At 46.6% G+C, this 25,446-nt stretch overlaps 1 protein-coding gene across 1 annotated transcript in view; it reads left to right on the top strand.

Annotated features, from left to right (window-relative positions):
* Positions 1-7,131: 7,131 nt before the first annotated feature.
* Positions 7,132-25,446, top strand: part of GDI2 (GDP dissociation inhibitor 2) — a 32,090-nt gene continuing 13,775 nt past the window's right edge. Inside the window, exons 1-3 of the mRNA XM_037889393.2 lie at positions 7,132-7,418; positions 23,657-23,764; positions 24,944-25,043. Of these exons, the coding sequence (XP_037745321.1) occupies positions 7,374-7,418; positions 23,657-23,764; positions 24,944-25,043 (253 nt within the window). The 5' untranslated portion in view covers positions 7,132-7,373. The remainder of the gene's footprint in view (positions 7,419-23,656; positions 23,765-24,943; positions 25,044-25,446) is intronic.

The raw sequence follows: 25,446 nt of genomic DNA, 5'->3' as shown, positions 1-25,446 counted from the left end.
AGATGTCGGGGGAGACCACGCATTCCCTTGGATGACTGTGGGTATCAGGTTTCAGAGTAACAGCAGTGTTAGTCTGTATTCGCAAAAAGAAAAGGAGTACTTGTGGCACCTTAGAGACTAACCAATTTATTTGAGCATGAGCTTTCGTGAGCTACAGCTCAGGGACTCTGATCTAATCTCTCAGCTGGAAGAATAGCATCTATGACTTGGGGGACCAGTCAGGCTAGGGGAAGGGGTCTGACAGGGATGCGAAAGACTCTTGCTGGGGAAAAGAATTTGAGGCAGTTGCTAAAAGTGGGAATAAAATGTGTACTGGGATGTGCATAGGGACCATTTCCTGATCAGGGCTACCATGCACATATATATGCACTACGTACCCTTTATCCATGGGCCATACCATGTTATACCCCGTCCGTGACTCATGTGGCTTGGAGGTGCAGGCTCCCCACAACTTGTCTAGGAAGCCTGGAGAGGGGCATCTTGCTTCCATCATGCAACTGAATAGTTATCCCATGGGTTTCCTGGTCCTCTCATCCAAAACGGCTCCAGGAAAATACAAATCTTACACGGTGTGCAGTTTATCCTCCTCCTCCTCCTTTTTCTTCTATTGTGGTAACACCTAAAGGCCAATTAGGTTAGGCCCCATTATGCTCAGCATTGTATAAAATATCGAAAACGACAGTCCCTGCCCCAAAGAACTGACAATCTCAAAGACAAGGTGGATGAGACAAACAAGGGCGTGAGAAGGATAGCAGGGACAAAAATAATCGAAGGTGCTCAAGTCTTAGCCAGCCAGGAGCTGTAATGGCCACAGAGAGAGAGGTTTAAACTCATTCGACAAAGCAAGGGGGGAGGGAAATTTACATTGCACTATAGTATTGTTAGGTAACAATACACCTAGAGGCTCTAACCAAGATCGGACTCCATCATGCTAGGCACTGTACACACATAGTAAGAGACAGCCCCTGCCCTGAAAAGCTTACCAGCTAAATAGACAAAGGAAGACTGAATAACTTACTGAGAGTCACACTGGGTGATTGACCCTATATCTTCTGAGGGCCAAAGTGCCTTTCACCACAAGACCTTACTGTTGCATGTCTTATAGCAGAAACCTTCTTTTTATTTCAGTGCCAACCACAACCAATCATCGGAACATTCTCAGAATGATTCCCTAAGAACATATATCACTTTGAAGTGAAACTCCTCTTTGGCTTATTCTGTGGAGAGATCAGTTAATACATCAAACAAAATCCAGGCCCAATATTCCCATTCATTTTTTTTGGTCCAGAATTTGCTTCTCCACTATCCCCGCCTCAGTGAGACATAAAGCAGTGATGAGCCTTGCCACCATTTTCCATTCTTCTAGGATATTGATTGTTGAATTTATATGGGCTGCCTTTCTGTCGTATTTTCTAGTGTCCAGGTTTGCTGCTGTTTATACTGTAAAGTTAAAAAAAGGGGGAGTCTTAAATTACAAAAAACGTAAGACTTTCCTGGATCTGCATGGGATGAGTCATGATAGTAGAAACTATTTCTCTAATTTAAGGTCCGTCTTTAGAGGAAACTGTTGCAACAGCTTCTCACAACTGGCTAACTTTTGCAGAACAAAAAGAAAAGAAGGACTTGTGGCACCTTAGAGACTAACAAATTTATTTGAGCATAAGCTTTTGTGAGCTACAGCTCACTTCATCGGATGCATTCAGTGAAAAATACAGTGGGGAGATTTATATATATAGAGAACATGAAACAATGGGTGTTATCATACACACTGTAACAAGAGTGATCACTTAAGGTGAGATATTACCAGCAGGAGAGCGCGGAGGCCGGGGGAAGGAAAACCTTTTGTAGTGATAATTAAGATCGGCCATTTCCAGCAGTTGACAAGAACGTCTGAGGAACAGTGGGGGGTGGGGAGGGAAAATAAACATGGGGAAATAGTTTTACTTTGTGTAATGACACATCCACTCCCAGTCTCTATTCAAGCCTAAGTTAATTGTATCCGGTTTGCAAATTAATTCCAATTCAGCAGTCTCTCGTTGGAGTCTGTTTTTGAAGTTTTTTTGTTGAAGAATTGCAACTTTTAGGTCTGTAATCGAGTGACCAAAGAGATTGAAGTGTTCTCCGACTGGTTTTTGAATGTTATAATTCTTGACGTCTGATTTGTGTCGATTTATTCTTTTACGTAGAGACTGTCCAGTTTGACCAATGTACATGGCAGAGGGGCATTGCTGGCACATGATGGCATATATCACATTGGTAGATGTGCAGGTGAAGGAGCCTCTGATAGTGTGGCTGATGTGATTAGGCCCTATGATGGTGTCCCCTGAATAGATATGTGGACACAGTTGGCAACGGGCTTTGTTGCAAGGATAGGTTCCTGGGTTAGTGGTTCTGTTGTGTGGTATGTGGTTGCTGATGAGTATTTGCTTCAGGTTGGGGGGCTGTCTGTAAGCAAGGACTGGCCTGTCTCCCAAGATCTGTGAGAGTGATGGGTCGTCCTTCAGGATAGGTTGTAGATCCTTGATGATGCGTTGGAGAGGTTTTAGTTGGGGGCTGAAGGTGATGGCTAGTGGTGTTCTGTTATTTTCTTTGTTGGGCCTGTCCTGTAGTAGGTGACTTCTGGGTACTCTTCTGGCTCTGTCAATCTGTTTCTTCACTTCAGCAGGTGGGTACTGTAGTTGTAAGAATGCTTGATAGAGATCTTGTAGGTGTTTATCTCTGTCTGAGGGGTTGGAGCAAATGCGGTTGTATCGCAGAGCTTGGCTGTAGACGATGGATCATGTGGTGTGGTCTGGATGAAAGCTGGAGGCATGTAGGTAAGCATAGCGGTCAGTAGGTTTCCGGTATAGGGTGGTGTTTATGTGACCATCGCTTATTAGCACCATAGTGTCCAGGAAGTGGATCTCTTGTGTGGACTGGTCAAGGCTGAGGTTAATGGTGGGATGGAAATTGTTGAAATCATGGTGGAATTCCTCAAGGGCTTCTTTTCCATGGGTCCAGATGATGAAGATGTCATCAGTGTAGCGCAAGTAGAGTAGGGGCATTAGGGGATGAGAGCTGAAGAAGCGTTGTTCTAAGTCAGCCATAAAAATGTTGGCATACTGTGGGGCCATGTGGGTACCCATAGCAGTGCCGCTGATTTGAAGGTATACATTGTCCCCAAATGTGAAATAGTCATGGGTGAGGACAAAATCACAAAGTTCAGCCACCAGGTTTGCCGTGACATTATCGGGGATACTGTTCCTGACGGCTTGTAGTCCATCTTTGTGTGGAATGTTGGTGTAGAGGGCTTCTACATCCATAATGGCCAGGATGGGGTTTTCAGGAAGTTCACCGATGGATTGTAGTTTCCTCAGGAAGTCAGTGGTGTCTCGAAGATAGCTGGGAGTGCTGGTAGCATAGGGCCTGAGGAGGGAGTCTACATAGCCAGACAATCCTGCTGTCAGGGTGCCAATGCCTGAGATGATGGGGCGTCCAGGATTTCCAGGTTCATGGATCTTGGGTAGCAGATAGAATACCCCAGCTCGGGGTTCCAGGGGTGTGTCTGTGCGGATTTGTTCTTGTGCTTTTTCAGGGAGTTTCTTGAGCAAATGGTGTAGTTTCTTTTGGTAACCCTCAGTGGGATCAGAGGGTAATGGCTTGTAGAAAGTGGTACTGGAGAGCTGCCTAGCAGCCTCTTGTTCATATTCCGACCTATTCATGATGATGACAGCACCTCCTTTGTCAGCCTTTTTGATTATGATGTCAGAGTTGTTTCTGAGGCTGTGGATGGCATTGTGTTCCGCACGGCTGAGGTTATGGGGCAAGTGATGCTGCTTTCCCACAATTTCAGCCCGTGCACGTCGGCAGAACTATAAGCACAATAAGCTAACTTTTGCATCATCAATTTTGCAACAGCTAAACCTCTGCTACCTCTGTTTATGCTGCACAGCACAGCCACTCATAACTGCATTGTGACCGTGGGATTGAACCCAGATCCTCTTGCACCAAAAGTCTGAGCCGCTAAAGGAATACCTTTAGCAGGTATTAGTAGTATAGGGTCTATAACACACACTTAAGTAGATGACTCCATCCAGCAGTGACTAGTGGTGTACACGTACATGACATACTTTCTTTTGAGGACTCCAACATGCTTTACAAACACTAATTAATAAGTTAAGCCCCACAGTACTCCTGTGCGGGAGGTAAGTGTCACTGTTTTCAACCAGGACTTTGTCTACTCTTTTGATCTGAGTATTTTGTATTTCAGAGCTCCCTGTATCTCTGCCATGCCTGATAAATAGTGACCATTATACAGATTAGTATACTGAGGCACCATTGGTAAGACTAACATTTTCTAAAATTGTTAACTGGAGACACCCTGTTTTTTAGCAGTAATGAAAACCCAAAGCTTGTGCTATTGTCATTTGGAGTTGTGAGTGGTCAGCACCCATGACTGTCTGGCCCAAGGTGCCTCACTGGACACAGAAACAGAGGCACCAACATTTTGAAAAATTGGGCTAAGTAACTCCCTCAGAGTCACCCAGAAAGCAGGTAATAGAAACAGCGGTCTGGATTCCCAGTCTTGTGCTCTAAACAGTTCTACTCAGTATTAATCACACAGGAAATAAATGTTTGTGCTGTTGACCATGCCAGGAGCTGGAAGCAAGATTTATGATAAGGGAAGTTTCTGGCCAGAGATTTTCATGCCATGATACAGGCTAGACTTTCTGAGGTGCTGATCTCTTCAACAGGGAAGTATAACTAAGCACAAGGGGTTTTTTGCCTTCTCATACTATAACTTAACACAAGGATAGGCAAATTTGCAAAACTAACTCTCTGATTATTCACCATATGGTTATACTTTTGCCATGTCCTCAGCAGAAATAACCTGACATTGGCTCACCTGCAGCTGCTTCCTGTAGAAAAAAAACCCACTCCATGCAGCACATCTATGTATGCAGAAAACAGACAAAAAAACAAAACCCTGAGCAGATGGGTTCAGACCCAGCAAAACCATGCAGGCTGATAGGAACACAGTCAGATATCAGTCAAGTCTTGCAGTTACCAGTGATGTAAAAATGTGTGAATGGCTAGATAGACTGGTTTGATCTAGATCTGGGCCCTGAATCAGCAAAGGACTTAAGCATGCATTTAATTTTAAGTGCATGCGAAAGTCATATCCAGTTCAATGGGACTTAAGCACATGCTTAAAGTTAAGTACGTGCGAGTGTTTTGTTGATTTGGACCGTAGTTCTGTCTGTCTATCCAACTGTAGAACAAGTGCGAGTAAAACAAAGGTGTCAATCACATTGTAATCACTTAACAAATCATAAATAATATCTAGCTAAATAGATCTGTCCGTGTAGCTGTCCATTTGTGAAATAGAAAATGTGTCTGTCTTTTTAGATCTGTGTGCCTGTCCATATCAACAAGAGGGATTGTCCCATCTTTTTCTCTTAGAATAGCTGATGGTTGGGGGTATCTCTGAAGCTACAGATAATATTTTGCAGTATGCACTTAATCTATAATCTGCAGAACTGGTTGACATTTTTTTCTGGTCCAAAATTTCTGAAAATTTCAACCACTGGTCAAAAACAAATATGTTTTTGCAAAAAAATTTCTTTGCAATTTTGAAAAATGTTGACCAACTCTAAGTATCAGCCTTTAAGCTACAGCCAACGCCGACCATATGCACAAAGAAGTGCCTGCATGGGGAGCTGCAGTCAGGAATTGTCTATTATTCCACTTTAATTTCACCAGGTGATGGGTGTTCCTATACTGTACACTCAAAATATACACGTTTTGAGTCCTGATTTCATATTGATTTTAAAAGTTTCAGGATTTAGCTTCCATCATCTCCTTTCGACTTTCAAATACCCAGCCTGTGTTCTTTCATATACCCAACCCCAGAGGTTGCCCAGTAAAAATTATATAAAGAAAAAATTAAAATGAAATTCTCTGAATTGACTCTTGCAGTTTCATTTGCCATTTTTTTAATTTAATTGTATGTGTTTGAGACTTTTTTAAAATGGCTCTTTTCAGCATCTTTAGTCTTGATAAAAGAAGCCTGAGGGAAGACCGAATAACAGTCTTCAAATATGTTAAGGGCTGTTATAAAGAGGACCGTGATCAATTGTTCTCCATGTCCACTGAAGGTAGGACCAGAGGTAATGGGCTTAATCTGCAACAAGGGAGATTTAGATTAAATATTAAATAAAGCTTTTGAACTATAAGGATAGATAAGATCTGGAATAGGCTACCAAGGGAGACTGTGGAATCTCCATCATTTGAGGTTTTTAAGAACCGGTTGGACAAACACGTCAGGGAAGGTCTAAGTTTACTTGGTTAGGCTTTGTCTACACTATCGCTTTTGTCGGTCAAACTTTTGTCAGTCAGGGGTGTGAAAAAGCCCAGCCCTGTGACCAAGGTAAGTTTCCCCAGCAGAAGTGCTGGTGTGGACAGCTATGTCGGCAGGAGAGGCTTTCCTGCCGGCAAAGAGCGGCCACATGGGAGACCTTCCAGGGGCACAGCTGTAGCGGTGCAGCTGCAGGGTCGCTAGAGATAGCCCCAGCGCAGGGGGCCGGACCTGATGGCTTCTTGCGGGTTGCGGTCCCTCCCAGCCCGCAGCCCGAGGCTCTGGCAATGCCAGAGGAGTCTGCGAGATCGCCACGAAGGGCATTGCTGAGGGGGCTTGAGGGGCTGCGCGCCAAAGCCGTATTTCAAAGCCAACTGCAATGCACTATCCGCCGCCACACTGGCGCGGGTGAATGGCTCGGCCGTGAGCTCCGCGCCCCAGCCGCTATTTCACCCCCATGGAGGGCGTTTGCAGCGAAGGAGATTCCTGCGGGGCCTTGGGAGCGCGACACGCAGTGCAATGCGTATGCATTGCCAAGCCTCGCTGAAAATGCATTGTGCCCCCCCCCCCAACATGCCCCCGGTGAGCGCGGCTCTGCCAGGCGGCGGCTCAGGCGGCGCAATTGTCTCTTTGCACCAGCGGCGCCCGCCCCGGCTCGCGCTGCAGCACTCGCGGCGCCTCGGGCTCAGCGCAGCACCCGCCTCCCTCCGCGCAGGCGCGCCCCCCGCCCCAGCACCACGGTGGCATTCCCGTTGGCAAGGCCGGCGTCCCGCCCCTTAGCGACGGGCGGGGGCGGAGCCGCCCGACTGACAGCCGAGCGGCCCAACGGGGGGGAGTCGATCGGGCGCGATTGACAGGGGCTGGTGCCCGGCCCCGCCCCCTCGGCTCGTTGCGGCGGCCCCGCCCACCCCCCTGGCGCGGTCTCTTCACGGCGGCGGCGGCGGCGGCGTCTCCATTTTGCCCTGCTTCTGTCGCCGCGGCCTGCAGCGCCCGACCCGCCCGCCCGCGACCCGGACCCGCCCGCGACCCCGCCGCCATGAACGAGGAGTACGACGTGATCGTGCTGGGCACCGGCCTCACGGTGAGGAGGGGGCGCCCGGCCGGGCCTCATCCCCGCTCCCCTCCCCCGGGGCGGGCGGGCAGGGCCGGGCTCCCGCCCCGTCTCCTCTCACCTCCGCAGCCCCGCCCCGCCCCTCACCCCGTTTCCCCCTGCCCCCCCCCCCCGCCGCCGCCCGCCCTCCCACTTCGCCCCCTCACCGCTGTCCCCGCCCCTTGCTTCTCCCGTCTCTGCCCCTCCCCCCGCCTCTTGCCCCCCCCCGCAGCCCTGCCCTGCCCCCACTCCTGCGCCCGTTCTCCCACCCCACGCGTCTCCTCCTGCCCCCGGCTCCCGACCCTGCCCCCCCCCGCGCTCCCCCACTTTGCCCCCTTCCTGTCACCTCTCTCACCTCCCCCCCCCCCCAGTCTCCGAGGCCGGCTGGGTCCCAGCAGGGCCTGAGCCGCTCGCTGTTCTCCCGGCTCCGCTTGCGGAAGAGGGGCCCGGCCTGTTGGTGGGGTGGAGGTGGAGGTGGGGCGGGGTCTCCCCTGTGACTGCGGGGCTAGGGATCGGTAGTGGTGTCTCCCTTCCTTGAGGCGGCTTGAATATTTGGCTGTAAAATCCTGTTTCCTGAAGCTGCCTCTAGGAGGCCTCAGGAAATGCAGTTCTTAGAAAAACAATAAAAACCCCCATAGGGCTTTTATTGCCTGGTTTGCTGGTGGCTTCTCCTCTCTTCCCCCCCACCCCCGAAAAAAATGCACGCGCTGGGGTTTAAGGAGTTTCAACTGGGACTCCGATCTCCGTGGGTGGGAGCTGGAAAGGCACAAGCCTAGCTTTAGGGTGGAGGCAGGCAGTCTTTCTCCCCCTCCTTTCCTCAATGCAGCGTTCATGCTCTGTCAATCCCTGACTGCAGTAGGAGGGGGTGGGGAAAAGAACAAGCAATTGCGTGACTGAGTTGTAAACAGGCAACCAGTCCCTTCAAGGGATTTTCTTCTGCTCACAAATGGTCCCTCTTTTCTCCACTGCTGAAATTTGACTATTAGTAATACTTCTGGTGGTCCAGATGCAACATCCTTTAGTGTTCATCTTATGAACACAAATCTTAAAAAGGTCACATTGATCGTAACCTGTTTAAGAGCTACAGGTGCTCAACAGTTTTATTTGAATGGGTATACTTGAGTAAATGGCTGTATTGTTATAAAGTGCTTGGAGTGAAACTTAAAGATATCATGTGGTAAAAGGTAGGATTTAACTTGATTCTTTGTACTGTAGTGCCTAGGAGCTCCAGTCACAATAGGCATTGGATTTAATTGTGGAAGTTCTTCTAAAAGACTTTCCTCTTCAAAAGAATACTATGAGGAGATAAAATTGAGGTTTTTTTGTAAGGATAGACTCAAATGTGGGGAAGTGAATGCATGGGAACAAGGGGAGGAATGGGATAGCTAAGGGATTGGAATCAATAAACATAAACTGCAACTTTGAGAGGGAAATAGATTACCAGCCAAAAGTAGGAGATAAATGTCAAACCTGGAATCTCATTCAAACTTGACTACAGGATTTCTGCCCCCGCAAATAAATGAGGTAACACACAAGAAGCTTTCAGAGTAACAGCTGTGTTAGTCTATGTTCGCAAAAAGAAAAGGAGGACTTGTGGCACCTTAGAGACTAACCAAATTGGTTAGTCTCTAAGGTGCCACAAGTACTCCTTTTCTCTTTGCCCTGTTGATCCCCAAACCCCTGTTGAAACTTCACATGTCGGCTGGCCACACCCCCTTAGCCTCAAGGACTCTTCATCTGAGAGAAGCTGGATAGGGTTCCCTTCAGAGGTCCAGGTAGGAAGATGAGTAAGGCATGTTTTCTAAACTTTCTTGAGGGAGGTGCTTTATGGGATGGTTGTGAAGCTCTGTAAGAGTCTCTAGGGGTTCGCATTTGGTGTGTGTTTTGAGGGGGAATGGAGAGATGTCAAGCTCCTAGAGATGAGGAACCTTAATATATTATACATGGAAATACCCTTAACCTGCTTGTCAGAAGTAAACTGTAGAATAACTTGTATCCCTAGGCACTAGTGAAGTGTGTCAGCATTCAAATGTCTGACTGTACAGTACAGTGTTGCTATGCTGCACCTGTCCTTCGAATTACCATCATATCAGCACAACTTTTGGTGGACATGCCAAATGTTGCTGAACTCTCAACACAGTGATGTCAAGAACTTTGGAATTCCAGTCTATATAAAACACAATATATGAAATCTTCTTCCTTGCGTTAATCCCATCAAATGGGATCTTTGTAATGAGTCCTCCCTCCAAAGTACTCTGTTCAATGTCATATCCTCCATCACACTACATGCTAGCATGTCTTCCTTTATTACATCCCACCACCTCTTTTTTTTCTTTTTACTAATTTAAAATAAAAAATTGTTCTAAAAGCACCTGTTGCTTCCCCCTTTTTGTCACTCCCATCAAATGTGAAATAAAATCAATAAGTTGTCAGTGTTAAAATCTCCCAAGCCTTTGTACTGGGACATAAAAACATGCATTGTCTATTGATCATTCTAGAGCCATAGGTTCACTGTTATATAAATGTTGTGGAGAATTAGTAACCTACTGTATTGTCAAATAGTTAGTTTTGATACTTACTCAATTGAGATCTCATGTCAAATTGGGGAAAACTTGCAGTACAAATTTAAATAAGCCCCTCCCATGAATATCCAAAGGCATCACATCACTAACAATTGAAACATTTAGAAACAGATTAGATCTGCTAGTCAATTAAAACAAGCTAATTCTAGAGTTTGCTTTCCCAAGGAGCCTGGTGGATTTGGTAGCCTACAAAAAGTAAACAAACCCTTATACACTTTTGTAAGTCAAATTGGTAGTTCTTTTATTGTTACTTTGTACCTTTAGTGGGAGATGGATCAATTGCAATGCTAATTAGTCATGGTATCAATTGATAAAGAGGTGTTGGGATATTTGTGCAACTTTAAATTACTAAGAAGCTTGGTTTTCCTAGAGTTAAAAGTACAGCTGAACACATGAACTTCTCATTCATGACAGGTTTCACAATCTTTTGTCTGTAGGAATTCAAACTTTGATGCTACTTGTGACCTATCAAATTAAACCTGTATGAGGATGGTGGGGGAGCAATTTTGATCCATCTTAAGTGGTGATGCCTGTCTGCCTACATGTCTACCAAAAGGACAGTTCGTATTTTCAGAGCTGACTGCTGCAAACTGATTGCAGTACAACACCAAAGCTAACACAGGCCCTGCAGTTTTCTTACTATGTCCTAGAAATCCTGGTGCTGAATGGCATTTCAGAGTTGCATTTCAGTAGACTCCTAATGAAGTCTTAACCTTCATTGTTGTAGTTAGAAGTTATGTGCTTAAGGTGCATGTTCAATTGAACCTATGTCTTGGTTCCAGCCTGATGTTGGCTGGCATCAAAGGGACAGATAGCAGTGTCATTCATTCCATGAAATGAATAGGCAATAAATCTTCAGTGTGTAAGAGCATGGGTTGAAGTAGAAGAGAGACTAAAGAATGAGTTTTTGCTGGCCAGGGATCACTGTCAAAAATATTTCCATAGCATGCTTGGTTGAAAAGGCCTAGATAGGCTTACTCTAAACATTGCAAGAAAAGTGTGTCAGTAATGCCTTTCAAGTATCTGGAAAATATTGTTTTAAACAAAATCTCTTGTTACTAATGTGTTTTTCTCATTTTCTTACTTTAATCAGTTTCATTTCTGATTAAACTAGTGGCTTGAGCTCACTTCAGAAAGTGACATGTACTTGCGGCTGGAGGAGTCTGGTTTGACTGCCTGTCAAATCAGCATACATTCAAACAAAGCAATAGTCATAACAGTATCTCTGTAGGAGTCTTCACTTTGTCAAATAGTAATACACTGAATTAGATTTTGTCACCTTGGCAAAAATTATAGAACTAAATTGTATCCACAGATTAAATTGCTATACAAACACATCAGTAGATACTGGTCCTATACAAAACAATTGAGGTAACTCAACTTTTCAGCCTGTCAGCTGATATGCAACTTGGGGTTGATTTGCACTCCATAGGTAACAACTTTGGTTTAGGTTCCTTGACCAACCTAAATCTACCTCTGGGGGAATGTAATTTCCAAAATGGATGGCATGCTGTTTTGTGCACATCATCTCTTCTGGTAGCTGATTATGGAGATGGGATATCCCATTAATCGGAGCTTTAAAATTAGCTGACTAAACTCTCTTCTACCTTGATACTCATTGGTTGGAATATATTAATGATGGTGCTGTGAGTCTCCTAGAGATTTTTGGTGGGGGGGGGGGGGGGGGGAGTGGGAGAGCTTTGAATAACATACACTGTATGTAAACTTAAAGATGAGTAATATTTTCTCTAGTAAGTGAGGATCTTCACCTACTGACATACTACCTGTCAGGTTCTTCTTCGAGTGGTTGCTCATGTGCATGCTAATAGCCGTGTGCACGTGCAGGCCACATGCACGATCGCTGGAAGCTTTTCCCTGTGGTACCCATCGGGTCAGCAGTGGAGACCCCTAGAGTGGCGCCCTCATGGCGACGTGTATATGACCTGCTGCCCGTTCAGTCCCTTCTTAGCGCCCTTGTTGGAACAGCTTAGTGCTTGCTTGCAGGTTACTTAGCCTAGTGGTTTCCTTTGTCTTCAGTGTAGATAGTTATTCAAGTTAATAGTTATTATTCTCCCAAGGGGTTCCCCCCCTTAGTTCTACTCTTCCCCAGTGTTGGGGAATGCCTTGGCCATGGGGGTTTAAACCGTGTGAGAGGTGTGGGAAGCCTATGCCAACAAGTGATCCGCATGCCGATTGTCTCAAGTGTCTCTGCAAGGGCCATCAAACGGATAAGTGCCCTATTTGCAGGGGCTTTAAACCCAGAACAAAGAAAGAGCAGGACTACCTAGGCCTGAAACTCCTTTTGATGGAGCCTGCCCTTCAGCCGCAGATGGAACCAGTGCTGGTCTCCTCGGTACACCATGCGCCGGCCTTGGTACGGGATGTCCCGGCACCGAGGAAGGACCCGGCAAGGAGCCACCGGCACCATTCCCCAGCACGCAAGGTCAGTGCCTCGCGTCCACACCGATACCAGTCTCCAGTGCCACATAAGAAAAATAAGCTGGACAGAGGTCGTTCCCCTGTCAGGAAGCCGAAGGGCAATCACAGTGGGGCGCATCCTCCAGTTGGACACCCTTGGCAAGGCCCTCAAGAGCCAATACCATCTTCCTTGGCCCTGGCTGCAGAGCCCTTGAGTCCGGCGGGAACAGAGTCTCCTACCTGTAGGGAATTGGAGGAAGAGCTCAACCTCCCCTCCACTCCAGACATCTCATTGATATGATGTCGCAGTACCCGGCTCCGCACGTGCGAGATCCGGGCCTGCAGACTCAGCTACCAGCGTAGGTACTGACTGTAGCAGCTTGCCCGGCACCGAGGGGCGCCGCTATACCACCAACAACTTCAGCACCAATGATGGGGGTTCCGATGGCTACGGCACCATTGGGGACAGCAATGTCAGCACCGATGACAGCATCACCACTAATCCAGCACTGCACTAAACCCATGATGCTACGGCGCTTGTCTCCGTCCACGCGCTACCGTTTTCTGGCACCGTTGGGCTCCGCTCTACCGTGGTCAGCGTCAGAGGCCGAATGTTCATGGTCCCAATGCAGTCATTACCGATCTTGGTCCCGACATCGTTCCCGGCACCAATGGCAGGCGGACCAAGCAGCACCCGTAGCCACTTGGCCACCCCAGTGGCAGGACCCAGTACAATGGCCCTTTTGGACCCCCGGGCCTACCATCAGGCACAAGGCCAAGGGTCTAGACCTGTGTTGGTGGTATCGGGACCCTGTGCCACTCCATCAGTGTCATCGATGGCAGTCCGCTCCCCTAGGGCACTGGAGGACTCTACACAGGATGTGACTGTTGATCAGCCGCAGTCGGCCACAGCTCCCGCTCCACCGACGGTAGCGGCCACTCAGCTGGTTGTTGTCAGGCCTCCTGAGTTACCATGTCCAGCCTCTAGACAACTGGAGGGGCAGGTTCCGGGAATGTCTTCCTCCTCTTTGCCTGATGAGGCTTTGGCGGGCACATCCACCGCTTTACCACCAATGGATGTCAAGGGCCACCGGGACCTACTTAGGAGGGTGGCAATTAACCTTAACCTCCAGGCGGAGGAAGTTGCCGAGGATTTAGACCCCACAGTAGATATCCTCGCCCTGGAGGGTTCCTCCAGGGTTGCATTGCCCCTCATAAAGTCTCTACAGACCACCACCAACGTGCTTTGGTAGATTCCAGCCTCTATACCACCGACGGCTAAGGGTGTGGAGAGACGCTACTTTGTGCCACAAAAGGGCTGTGAGCACCTTTTCGCACACCCCCAACCGGGTATGTTGGTTGTAGACCATAAGGAAATCATAAGGAGCGGCAGGGTCAACTGGGTTCCGCTCCTAAGTCATGTGACGCAAAGAAGCTGGACCTCTTCGGCCATAAAGTCTGTTCGACTGGGGGTCTCCAGCTTCAAATAGCTAATCAACAGGCAGTGCTAGGCTGATATCCCTTTAATTCCTGGTCGGTGTTGGCCAAGTTTCAGGAGTTTATCCCAACTGATTCAGGTAGGGAGTTCGGAGTCCTCCTAGAGGAAGGCTGGGTGGTCTCTAGAACTGCTCTTCAAGCAGCCCTCGATGTGATGGTTTCAGCAGCTAGAACTATGGCCACTGCCATCACTGAGACGTAGTGCATGGCTCCAAGTCTCTGGTATCTCTCCCGAGGTCCAAAATACAATACAGGACCTTCCCTTTGACTGTTAGGGCCTGTTTGCCCAAAATACGGACTAACGTTTACACAGCCTCAAGGACTGATGGGCCATGCTGAGATCTCTTGGGCTGCACATCCCTGCACCTCAGAGAAGACCTTTCAGGCCTCAGCCCCCATCTCGCTTCTATCAAGGACCCCCTAGCTGGGACCCACCTAGAAGGAGGGGCAGAAACAATAGGAGGCACCCACAGTCCTCTTCGGGCCAAGGCCAGGGTTGGACTAAACAGCCCCCTGGCCCTAAGCCTAAGTTTTGAAGTTATGCACGAGGACGGTGAACCAGTTGCCTTTTCGGACCCTTCCCGTCCGTTTATGAACCAACTCCAGCTTCTACTGAGCTTGGGCTCAGATCACGTCAGGGTTCTCAGCACAGTAGGGGCGGGATATTCTATCCAATTCTGCTCCCTACCACCCTCTTTCCCTCCCCGCCCCTCTTCAGGGACCCTTCTCATGAGCAACTTCTTTTACAGGAGGTTCAGTCGCTCCTAGCGCTAGGGGCGATAGAGGAAGTCCCTCAGGAATTCAGGGGCAAGGGGTTCTACTCCCGTTCTTTCCTTATCGCCGGGGGGCCTTCGGCCTATCCTGGACCTGCGAGACCTCAATTCGTACATAAAAAGTGACGTTTTGCATGGTCTCTCTGGCCACCATCATTCCCTCAATGGAGCTGGGAGACTGGTACACCGCCCTCGACTTGAAGGACGCGTATTGCCATATTTCAATTATCCCTTCCCACAGGCGTTTTTTCAGGTTCGTAGTTGGTGGCCATCACTACCGGTTCAGGGTGCTTCCGTTCAGCCTTTCTGCCGCCCCTCGGGTATTCACCAAGTGTATGGCGGTAGTGGCAGCGTTCCTCTGCAGGTGCCAGGTCCAGGTTTTCCCACACCTGGACGACTGGCTTCTCAAGGCAGAATCTCAAACAAGGGTAGCGCAGCACGTATCCCTGGTCAGGGACGCGTTCCTCAAGCTGGGCCTTATATTGAACGAATCCAAGTCTATCCTGACCCCCACTCAAAGGATAGAGTTCCCCGGAGCCCTCCTGGACTCTACCATCGCGAGGGTGTTCCTCCCAGACCTACGTTCAAAACAATCTCGGATATTATTCATACCCTCCTTTGTTTTCCAACCGCCACAGCCAGAAATTGTATGGGGCTTCTGGGACATATGGTGGCCTGCACATACGTGGTGCAACACGCCAGGCTCCGCCTTCCACCTCTACAAGCGTAGCTAGTACAGGTGCACAGGCAGGGCAGGGATCCACTGGACTCAATAGTGACCCTCCCTCCACGAATACTCAGCTCCTCCACTGGTGGCTCTAACCTCAGATGGTCTGTGTGGGAGTACCTTTCGCAAAGCCCCAACTGACTATTGTCCTGGTTACAGACGCTTTGGCACTCGGTTGGGGAGCTCATCTGGGCAGTGTCAGAACCCAAGGACTCTGGTCCCAGGCAGAGCTGTTGCTGCACATCAGTGTCCGAGAGTTGAGAGCAGTTCTCCTGGCATGCCAGACCTTCCAGAGTGGTCTCTGAGATAAGTGCATATCAGTACTCACAGACATTGCAGCAGTGTGTTATATAAACAGGGTGGTGCTCGCTCCTCTTCCCTCTGTCGGGAAGCCCTTGCCCTGTGGGATTTTTGCATCACGCACTCCATACACCTGCAGGCGTCCTACCTTCCTGGGGTGCAGAACGAGCTGGCAGACCGCCTCAGCCGCTTGTTCCAGGGACACGAGTGGTCCCTCAGATTGGATACCACCCACTCAATTTTCCAGAAGTGAGGCTTTCCCCACACAGATCTGTTCGCCACGCGGGGCAACAGGAAGTGCCAGAGGTTCTGCTCCTTCCTGAACTACAGCCCGGGCGCTGTTTCGGACGCCTTTCACCTGTCTTGGGCGGGGCACCTGATGTATGCATTCCCACCGTTTCCCCCTTATACACAGAGTGCTCCTCAAGGTTCGCCAGGACAGGGCCTCGTTGATCCTGATAGCACCAGTGTGGCCCCGCCAGTACTGGTTCACCGTATTGCTGAACCTTTCAGTGATCACACCAATCGCACTCCCCATCTGCCCATCCCTAATTTCATAGGACCACGGCCAGCTGCAGCACCCCAACCTGGAGTCCCTCCACCACACAGCGTGGAAACTCCATCGTTGAACCCTTTGGAACTTCAGTGCTCAAAGTCGGTCAGGGAAGTCCTGTTGGGATGCAGAGATTCCACGTACCTGGCCAAGTGGAAGCGTTTCTCCGTTTGGTCTCGACAAAGAGGATCTGAACCACAATCGGCCCCAGTTCCCCTTGTCCTAGACTACCTTTTGGACCTCAAGTGCAAAGGGTTGGTGATATCCTCCCTAAGGGTACACCTAGTGGCCATTTCGGCCTTCCACCTGGAAACGCTGCAGGGATCAGTATTCAGTAACCCTGTGGTGGGCAGGTTATTTAAGGGCCTTGACAGACTTTACCCACCTGTACGTTGGCCTGTTCCCCCCGGGGACATAAACCTGGTCCTAGCCTCTCTCCCCCCGATTTGAGCCTATGGCTACCTGCCCTCTCTCCTATCTGGCCTTTCTTGTAGCTATAACCTCTGTGTAGAGGGTGTCCGAGCTCAGAGCCCTGACCTTTGAATCCCTGTACGCAGTGTTTTATAAAGACAAGGTGCAGCTACGCCCCCACCCTGCATTTTTTCCCAAAGTGGTCTCCCAGTTTCATGTGAACCAGGATATATTCTTGCCTGTGTTCTTCCCTAAACCCCACGTCACCAGCAGGGAGTGCATGTTTCACACCTTAGATGTTAGATGGGCCTTAGCCTTTTACATACAAAGCCATTCCGTAAATTACCACAGCTTTTTATTGCAATTGCAGAAAGGATGGGGGAGGGGGGGTTCCTATCATCACAGAGAATGTCATCATGGATCACGTCCTGCATCAGGATGTGCTATGACCCGGCTAAAATTCTAGCTCCACCTATTACAGTGCATTCCACCAGAGTGCAAGCGACGTCTGCAGCTTTCCTGGCGCGGGTCCCTATCCTGGACATCTGCAAGGCAGCAACGTGGTCTTCAGTCCACACCTTCACTTCCCATTACGCCATTACCCAGCAGGCGAGGGATGCTGCTGCTTTTGGTTTGGCAGTCGTCCAGTCGACAGTCAGGTGAACTCCAACCCCTCCTCCGGGGTGGCCGCTTGGAAGTCACCTATTGGAATGCACATGAGCAATCGCTTGAAGAAGAAAAAAGAGTTACACACCTCTTGTAACTGTTCTTTGAGATGTGTTGCTCACGTCCATTCCAAATCCCGCCCACCTCCCCACTGTCGGAGTCTTCCGGCAAGAAGGAACTGAACAGGAGGCGGGTCGGCAGGGTCATATATACGTTGCCATGAGGGCCCCACTCTAGGGGTCTCCACTGCCGACCCGATGGGTACCACTAGGGAAAAGCTTCCAGCGATCATGCATGCAGCGTGCGCACACCTCTATTGGAATGGACATGAGCAACACATCTAGAAGAACAACAGTTACGAGAGGTGAGTAACCGTTTTATCACCTAGGCTTCCAACTTGTTAGGTTAGAACACTTATGCCTCAACGTGTGTTTAGAGAGGGCCTTAAAATCAATACTTAATCTTCTAAACTAGAGGCTGTGTCACAAGATCAGTTGAATACAGAATCTTTTCAGCCAATTGTGTCATTGTGGGGGAGTTTCTATGATTCTGGCAGTTTGCGGCTGTTTCTGAACTTGTCATACTTGGCATCGAGCTCTAGGAGAAAATCCATACAAACTCAGACTTTTTTTTTTCTCGAAGGTTTTCTGTTTGAGAGTGAGACTTCTGCCATGTTGGCACCAGCAGAGAGAAGCAAATCCTGTTCATGTAAACAGGGCAGGTCACTTGGTGTCCTTGCTTGTGAAAAGCTGTTACTAGGAAGCTTAACTTAAGCCCCAGTGCCTCTGAGCTATCTTTTTCTGTCCCTGTGTTGATATGGGTTCATATCTTTCCTTACCTGTTACTGTATCAGACTATGCTGAATCACAAACTGGACTCTTGCCTTAAACTTAAGTATGCATCCAAAAGGGAATCTGCTTTCAGCTACCTGACAGCTAGTGAAAGGCCCTTAACCTGATTTGAAGCCGTGCCCGGGACAAACAGTCTATGCCCCCAAGGAGCTTGTAGTCTAAAAGGACCTATCACTGACTGACTGCATATGCTACAATGGCACATTGCTGCATGAGTATGGTTAACACTAACTTTCACTTTTCTGATAGTTTGAACAATCTCTTGGGTGTTCATCATGATTTATATGCAAAATGAGCATGCTAAGCCTCTTATTACTACTTCATTCTTTTCTTACACTTTAAGATTCCCTGGGTTATCTGGGTCCCTTTCCCTTGCAGAAGCCTTGATGCATTTTCAGCAATATTTGGTGTTCCAACAGCCACTCTAACTTATTTTAAAAACTACTTGTGGCAGGCTGAAGGGCCTGATTTGGTTCTACCAATAAAATGGGTGGAGGGCCACAAACTGCTACTGAAAGGGAAGTTTGACAGTTAAAAACTATCACTTTCTCCACCTCTTCCTCCCTCCCCAGAGGCTGTTCTTATTCTGTTCTCTGACTAACTTCCCCATCCCAATTTAACATATGGGCATAAAGTTTCAGCAGTGGGGTCCCAGGTGTGAACTGCTGCACCTGGGGCCTGGATGTGACCTCAAAAGCCTGATCAGCCAACAAGTTTGGCTTTGGACAGTCTATATCTGCAACTAATCAGATTTCAGAGTAGCAGTCGTGTCTGTATTCGCAAAAAGAAAAGGAGGACTTTTGGCACATTAGAAACTAACAAATTTATTTGAGCATAAGCTTTCGTGAGCTACAGCTCACTTCATCAGATGCAACAGACTCCATCAGAGAAAAAGATGACATATCAGCCTGATACAGGACATGACATAAGGCTTGATACAGTTTGTTGCTGCCTCTTTCACATTCTCTGTCTGACATAGGCTTGTGGTATTTGGGTACAAACTGCTTAAGTTGAACTCCAGTGCTGTGTGCTAAACCTGCTTTTGGAGTTCAGTAGCAGGCCATTAGTTGCATGGATTTTAATCTATTACAAATGGATCTTAAATAAAATTGTACTAGTTCTTAAAGCCTGAACTATAAGAAGAACTGAAGGAATGAGGCAACTAGAACACTTTCTATGACTTTTACCAAGCTCCAAATTCATCTTTTGCTGCGTCCTCTTAAGATTGTCCTGATGGAAGTAGCATACACCTGTGAACTGGTGAGAGAGAGATGAGGCAAAAGATACCCAAAATGTCTATTTGTGTCACTACTGGGGAGAGGAAGTCCGCTGACATCCGGCTTCAGGAATTTAGTTATTGAAGGCATTAGAGTAACTCAGATATGTTAAGTTGACTTTTTCCTTTTGTTTTGCAATCCTAGTCAGCTTTCTCATGGCTGAACTCAGGCATGGAAGTTATCAGTGCTGTACCACCATCTGCCAGACCTGACAAGCCAGTGTTTTGGCAGATTTTAATTTTTCAAATGGCTGCTGAAGAGCAGCTGTAAAGACAAGCCGTTCAGTTAATGAGGGAGGACCTGTCAAGCCAAATCCACAAAACTACAAATGGAGACTTTGCAGGTTAATTTAGTGAACTGAGTCCAGGGTTTCAAATTAGCCAGAGAATTAATTGCACTTGGTAAAAATCCTGTTGTTCGCTGTCAGAATACAGCTTAGTGGCACCCTCTCTCAGGTAGGGATCGCTCTAATCTTTGCCAGCTCTGCTTCTCGATCAGTGTGACTTTTTTCTTTCTGGATTGAGCAGTAGCTAGGCTAACCTTCGTTCAGGACAAAGGCAATCTAGACATGTAGTTATGCATTCCATTTGGGTGGTATGTAACCAACCAGCAATAACTTCACTTCTCTCGAAAGAGATTCACGTCTTCCTGAATTCTGGCAATGGTAAGAAATGCTGCTGCTGCTGCAGTGTTACTGTTCTTGGAGCTCTGATGTTTGCCACACTTGCGGATAGCGCGGCATGTGAATTCAGCAGACCTTGATCTTACTATAAAGAGAGACCACAGGCTTGGTTCGGTAGCGAAGGCACTCAGCTGGGTTTACTGTTGACAAAGCACAATACTAGTGCTCTGGCTCCATGGTTACAGATGCAGAAACATGTATGGCCATGACAATGGGACCAGCTCAGTGAGCATACCAAGATGCTGCCCCCTTGGCTGGCCAGAGATGCCCCTTCTATGACTTTTTATATACTGATACAAACAAGTTACTTTTACTCCAGATATTGCTAGTTACCACCTTCTCCTTGTATCTGCTAGTTTGAACAGAACATCCTTGTCCCGTATCCTGTCATCCCATCCCTATCTTATAAGGGATTGGTGTGTTCCTGTACCATCTCTTAAGAATGTTTATGTAGGTACTTGAGAACTCTGGGTGGTTCTTATACCTTCCTCCTGTCCGGAATATGCTTACTTGGTTAGCCAAAAATTAGTGCGTTTTGCCAAGGCTGGGGGGGGAAACCCAACCCTGCCCCAAACCAACCAACACAAGCTAGCTATTTTAAGATTAAAGCACCACTTAACTTGATCTTGAGACTCTGTATGGGTGGGAGTCAGGTTAGAGGCAACACTCCAGTTACAGCTTGAGCTAAAAATGCAGTGAAGACAAGCCCTTAATGTATTCTAGTTCAACGTATCCGTGTTCTGTCTAAAAGGTTTGTTTAAGAGCAAACAAGGGTTGACTGTAGCAGAATATTCTAGTTCTGTAACTTATTTTTTTGAGAACCATACACTAAAATGTAGACCCACAAAGGCAGATGTTTGGACTGTTAACCAATATGGGTTAACAGGTTCACTTAGCATTGTGGTAGACCAGACTCTGGAAAAAAAGAGAGCAGTGGACAATGCTGAGAATAGCAAACTAATCGCAACATGTGGTGAACGTTGGTGAAAGAGCATGGCTAGATATGATGGCTTTTGGCTGACAGCTGCATGCTGCAGATTTTCAGGAAGTTGGTAGAAGCAGCATTAGTTTCACTAAAGAAGTAAACTAAACACTTGGCCATTCTAGAGGGCAACTTTTGACATCTGAATGTCTTAAGGATGGATGTTAGCATATCCAGCTCCAGGTCAGATAGGGTGGCAGAGGAACGCTAACAGCTGGTAGCTATTAGGCATGGCCAAAAGACTTACCATCACTATTGATGCCTCTGACAGTGGATGTAGAAGTCAAGGACTGAATGTAGAGAACTACCACTTCACTCTGCAAGCTGTCCTGGGATAAGAGGGAAGGTCCTCTCATTGATTGGTAACTGGTTAAAAGATAGGAAACAAAGGGTAGGAATAAATGGTCCGTCTTCAGAACAGAGAGAGGTAAATAGTGGTGTCCCCCAGGGATCTGTACTGGGCCCAGTCCTATTTAACATGTTCATAAATTAACTGGAAAAGGGGGTAAACGGTGAGGTGGCAAGATTTGCAGATGATACAAAACTACTCAAGATAGTTAAGACCCAGCAAGACTGCAAAGAGCTACAAAAGGATCTCTTAAAACTGGGTGACTGGGAAACAGATGAAATTCAATGTTGATAAATGCAAAGTACTGCATTTTGGAAAACATAATCCCAACTATACATATAAAATAATGGGGTCTAAATTAGCTTTTACCACTCAAGAATGAGATCTTGGAGTCATTGTGGATAGTTTTTTTTGAAAACATCCACTCAATGTGCAGTGGCAGTCAAAAAAGCAAAACAATGTTGGGCCTCATTAAGAAAGGGATAGATAATAAGACACAAAGTATCCTATTGCCTCTGCATAAATCCATGGTATGCCCACATCTTGAATACTGCATGCAAATGTGCTTGCCCATCTCAAAGATATATTGGAATTGGAAAAGGTACAGAAAAGGGCAACAAAAATGATTAGGGGTATGGAACAGCTTCCATATGAGGAGAGTTTAAGAAGACTGGGACTTTTCAGCGTGGAAAAGAATCCAGTTTCATTTATGTGCTCAGGCTATCACTTCAGCTGTTTCTCAGCAGGGCAAATGTAAATGTGTTCTAACTTCAAACATGTGAATGGGAAAAAGGGCCACAACTGGGTCAGTGTTAAATGACTAGTGGGTTCCTTGGTCTAATGTTCAGTAACATCTCTATTCTTAAAGGGTGCCAGCAGCAGCAGTATAAAAATTGTGTTAAGTCAAATTCATAAGAACCGTGGTGTGTGTTCATATGCTCTTCTGCGCATCACTCCGCTTGAACAGAAACAAATGGCAAAATAAACCTTTAGTTTTAACTGAAGTTTTAACTTTTCCACAGTATGCATCCAGTGAAGTGAGCTGTAGCTCACGAAAGCTTATGCTCAAATAAATTGGTTAGTCTCTAAGGTGCCACAAGTACTCCTTTTCTTTTTGCGAATACAGACTGACACGCCTGTTACTCTGAAACCAGTTTTAACTGAAGCTTACTAAGGAAATATCAAGGTCTTGAGTCCTTCAAGGCTTGGCTAGCACTTCTAGTGCTGATATAGCAGCAGCTGCGTCTCCCCATAAGATGGGCATCTTTAAACTGGTTGTAACCTGTAGCTCCACAACAGGCAGCTTTCCTGTCTTGACACACATGCACTATAAAACTTCCCAAAGCTTAATGTGAGAGCCACCATAGCTTCCGTTTTGAACAAAGCTCAGCAAAACGGTAACACAGCTTGGGTCTTCTACAGTCCATGCCAACACTGATCCCAGGCACTGCTTTCCTTCTAACTTGATGGGGAGAGTGGAGACGACTACTACTTGTTCTACCTTCAGTGGACATGCTAATCTGCAGCAGGGAAAATCTGTGTTAGATATTAGGAAAAGATTTCTAACTATAAGGATACCTAAACTCTGGAATAGACTTCACTGCAGATTTTTAGGAGCCAATTAAACATCTGTCAGGGATGGTCTAGTAACATTACTTAATCCTGCCTCAGTGCAGGGAACTGGACGAGATCTATTGAGTGCCCTTCCAGCCCTACATTTCTGTGTATGCTCCTAGTCTGCCAAAAGTTACTTGTGTATAACAGGCTGACGAGCTTCACTCTGAAAAAGAAATGTTCACAGCGTGGGGTGATACCTCAGACAGAATATCTAGAACCGCTGTTTTGAAACACTTGACATCAATGGCTTTTATCACATACAAAACTGCTAAAGACTAGCAGGCTTGTATTGACTTGTTAAATCAACATTGGATTTTGAGTTGCGTGCATCTATTCAATTTTTGCTGCTTATAAGTTGTCTTGCAATTAAAAAATAGTAAAATAACTACTTCAGCATATACTCTCTGTAACAGCACCTTAAAAAGATGCCTATTCCTCATGTCTGCCTGGTGGTCACATTGTCAAAAACTACAACTTCCTGGCATGTAGTGGCTATATACTCCAAGGACTCTTTCCCTGCATTTAAAACCTCTTATTTGTACAGGAATGCATCCTCTCTGGCATCATGTCAGTGAATGGAAAGAAGGTCCTTCACATGGATCGCAACTCGTACTATGGAGGTGAAAGTGCATCCATAACTCCGCTGGAGGATGTAAGTACCTAGAATAATACACTGTATTGTACTCACTCTTGTACCTACATGATCTTGCTTCTAACTCTTTAAGTATCCTCATCCGAAGTGAAGACTGAATCTTGCCCCTGTTCCTAAAGGGAGGATTAACTGCACATCTTACCAGGAGTGCAGCTAGTACAAGCGTGGAAGAGACCAAAAATGTAGCTAACACCTAAAACAAAGAAATGCTGCCTTAGAGCCTTTGGTCCTTATTCCTACACCACTTGGGGAGCTTAATGCTAAGGACAGTTCATTCAATGTCACGTGTAATCTTTCAGCGTTCATGCTAATAGCTAGTATTTTTAAACATGTCTTTAGAAACAAGTTGATCCAAAATAGCTTCGTTTCGACTGTCGTGGTTATGACGTGGCTGTCTTCTGTATTGCTGTCCTGCTTGCTGAGTGACATGACTGTTGTATTTTTATGCCAATGTGTCAAGGCGTCTAGCACTCAAATAGGATCAAAAGTAAAAGCACTAATGCATTTTAATCCAAAAGTCACTGATTGGAATAGACTTAATTGCTTAGCTCACTTACACATGATGATTGCAAAGCTCTCTGAACATCCTAGCCTCAAAGCTGCAGTTGCTGCAAATCACTGATTAATATTCTAGTAGGAATTGATCTCAGTAATCTAAACGCATAAATCCTACAATACAAGATGGACAAAACACTAATTCACATGGAAACTTTTGTTTTAAAAATCAGTCTCACAAATATGGATATTTGCCCTTCTGCTCAGTGAGGCAACAGACTTGATCAGCGGAGTGAAATTACTCTTGCAGTATTATACAACTGCAACTTCAGTTCGGCAGGTCACAAACCTGACAAGCTTGTCTCCAGTTTAAGAGCTCTATATTAGAGGAAAATCAGACACTGAGGAAAGCAGGCCTACCTGATGCTATACCTAAAGTAGCAATGGCTTGACGTGATTTGCACATGTCATCAATTAGTCCAGTTTCCGCCAAACTAAATTCTGGCTGGCCACAGGCTTGCAGCGGGAGGGCGGGCTATAGACTAATGCACAAGAAGTTTTGGCATGTTGTGGGGAGCATAAGCATGTATTGTGATGAGATTATTTGTAACCGTGCAGATTCATTAATGTAATGAATAGTGCATGTTTTCTCCACTGTATAAGAGCATTTATCCTTTTCTAAAGCTTTACAAAAGGTTTAACATACCAGGATCTCCACCAGAATCAATGGGCCGAGGAAGAGACTGGAATGTGGACCTAATTCCAAAATTCCTTATGGCTAATGGTAAGTAACTTAACTTAAATCAAACCAAAGATCCCAAGCTAGTAAACTTTCTATGAATCAGTCACTCTAACAGCTACTATTAAGGACTAGTTTATTGCAGTATCTACTCCAAGGCTTGAAATACTGCTCATCCAAACCAGACAGATACAAGAGCATGCTCTCATTACTTGTAATACACATCTACCCTCTGATGGCAAGTTACACAGGTGCCACAGTTCTAGCTGTCTTTCCAACTGAGATGTTGCACATGAAGATCTGTCTCATAGTAGATGCACTGTAGCATGCTATGCTACTCTAAAGGAATCCTAAAAACACAACTGGAAAATTCTTGTCCTACTGTGTAAGAGAGAGGAAAGTCTGTAGATGACAAATTAACACCTGTTTTGCACACTAATTAATCGGG

Source organism: Chelonia mydas, chromosome 1 (genome assembly GCF_015237465.2).
Source record: "Chelonia mydas isolate rCheMyd1 chromosome 1, rCheMyd1.pri.v2, whole genome shotgun sequence".
NCBI lineage: Eukaryota > Metazoa > Chordata > Testudines > Cheloniidae > Chelonia > Chelonia mydas.
This window is presented reverse-complemented; position numbering and strand designations above follow the sequence as displayed.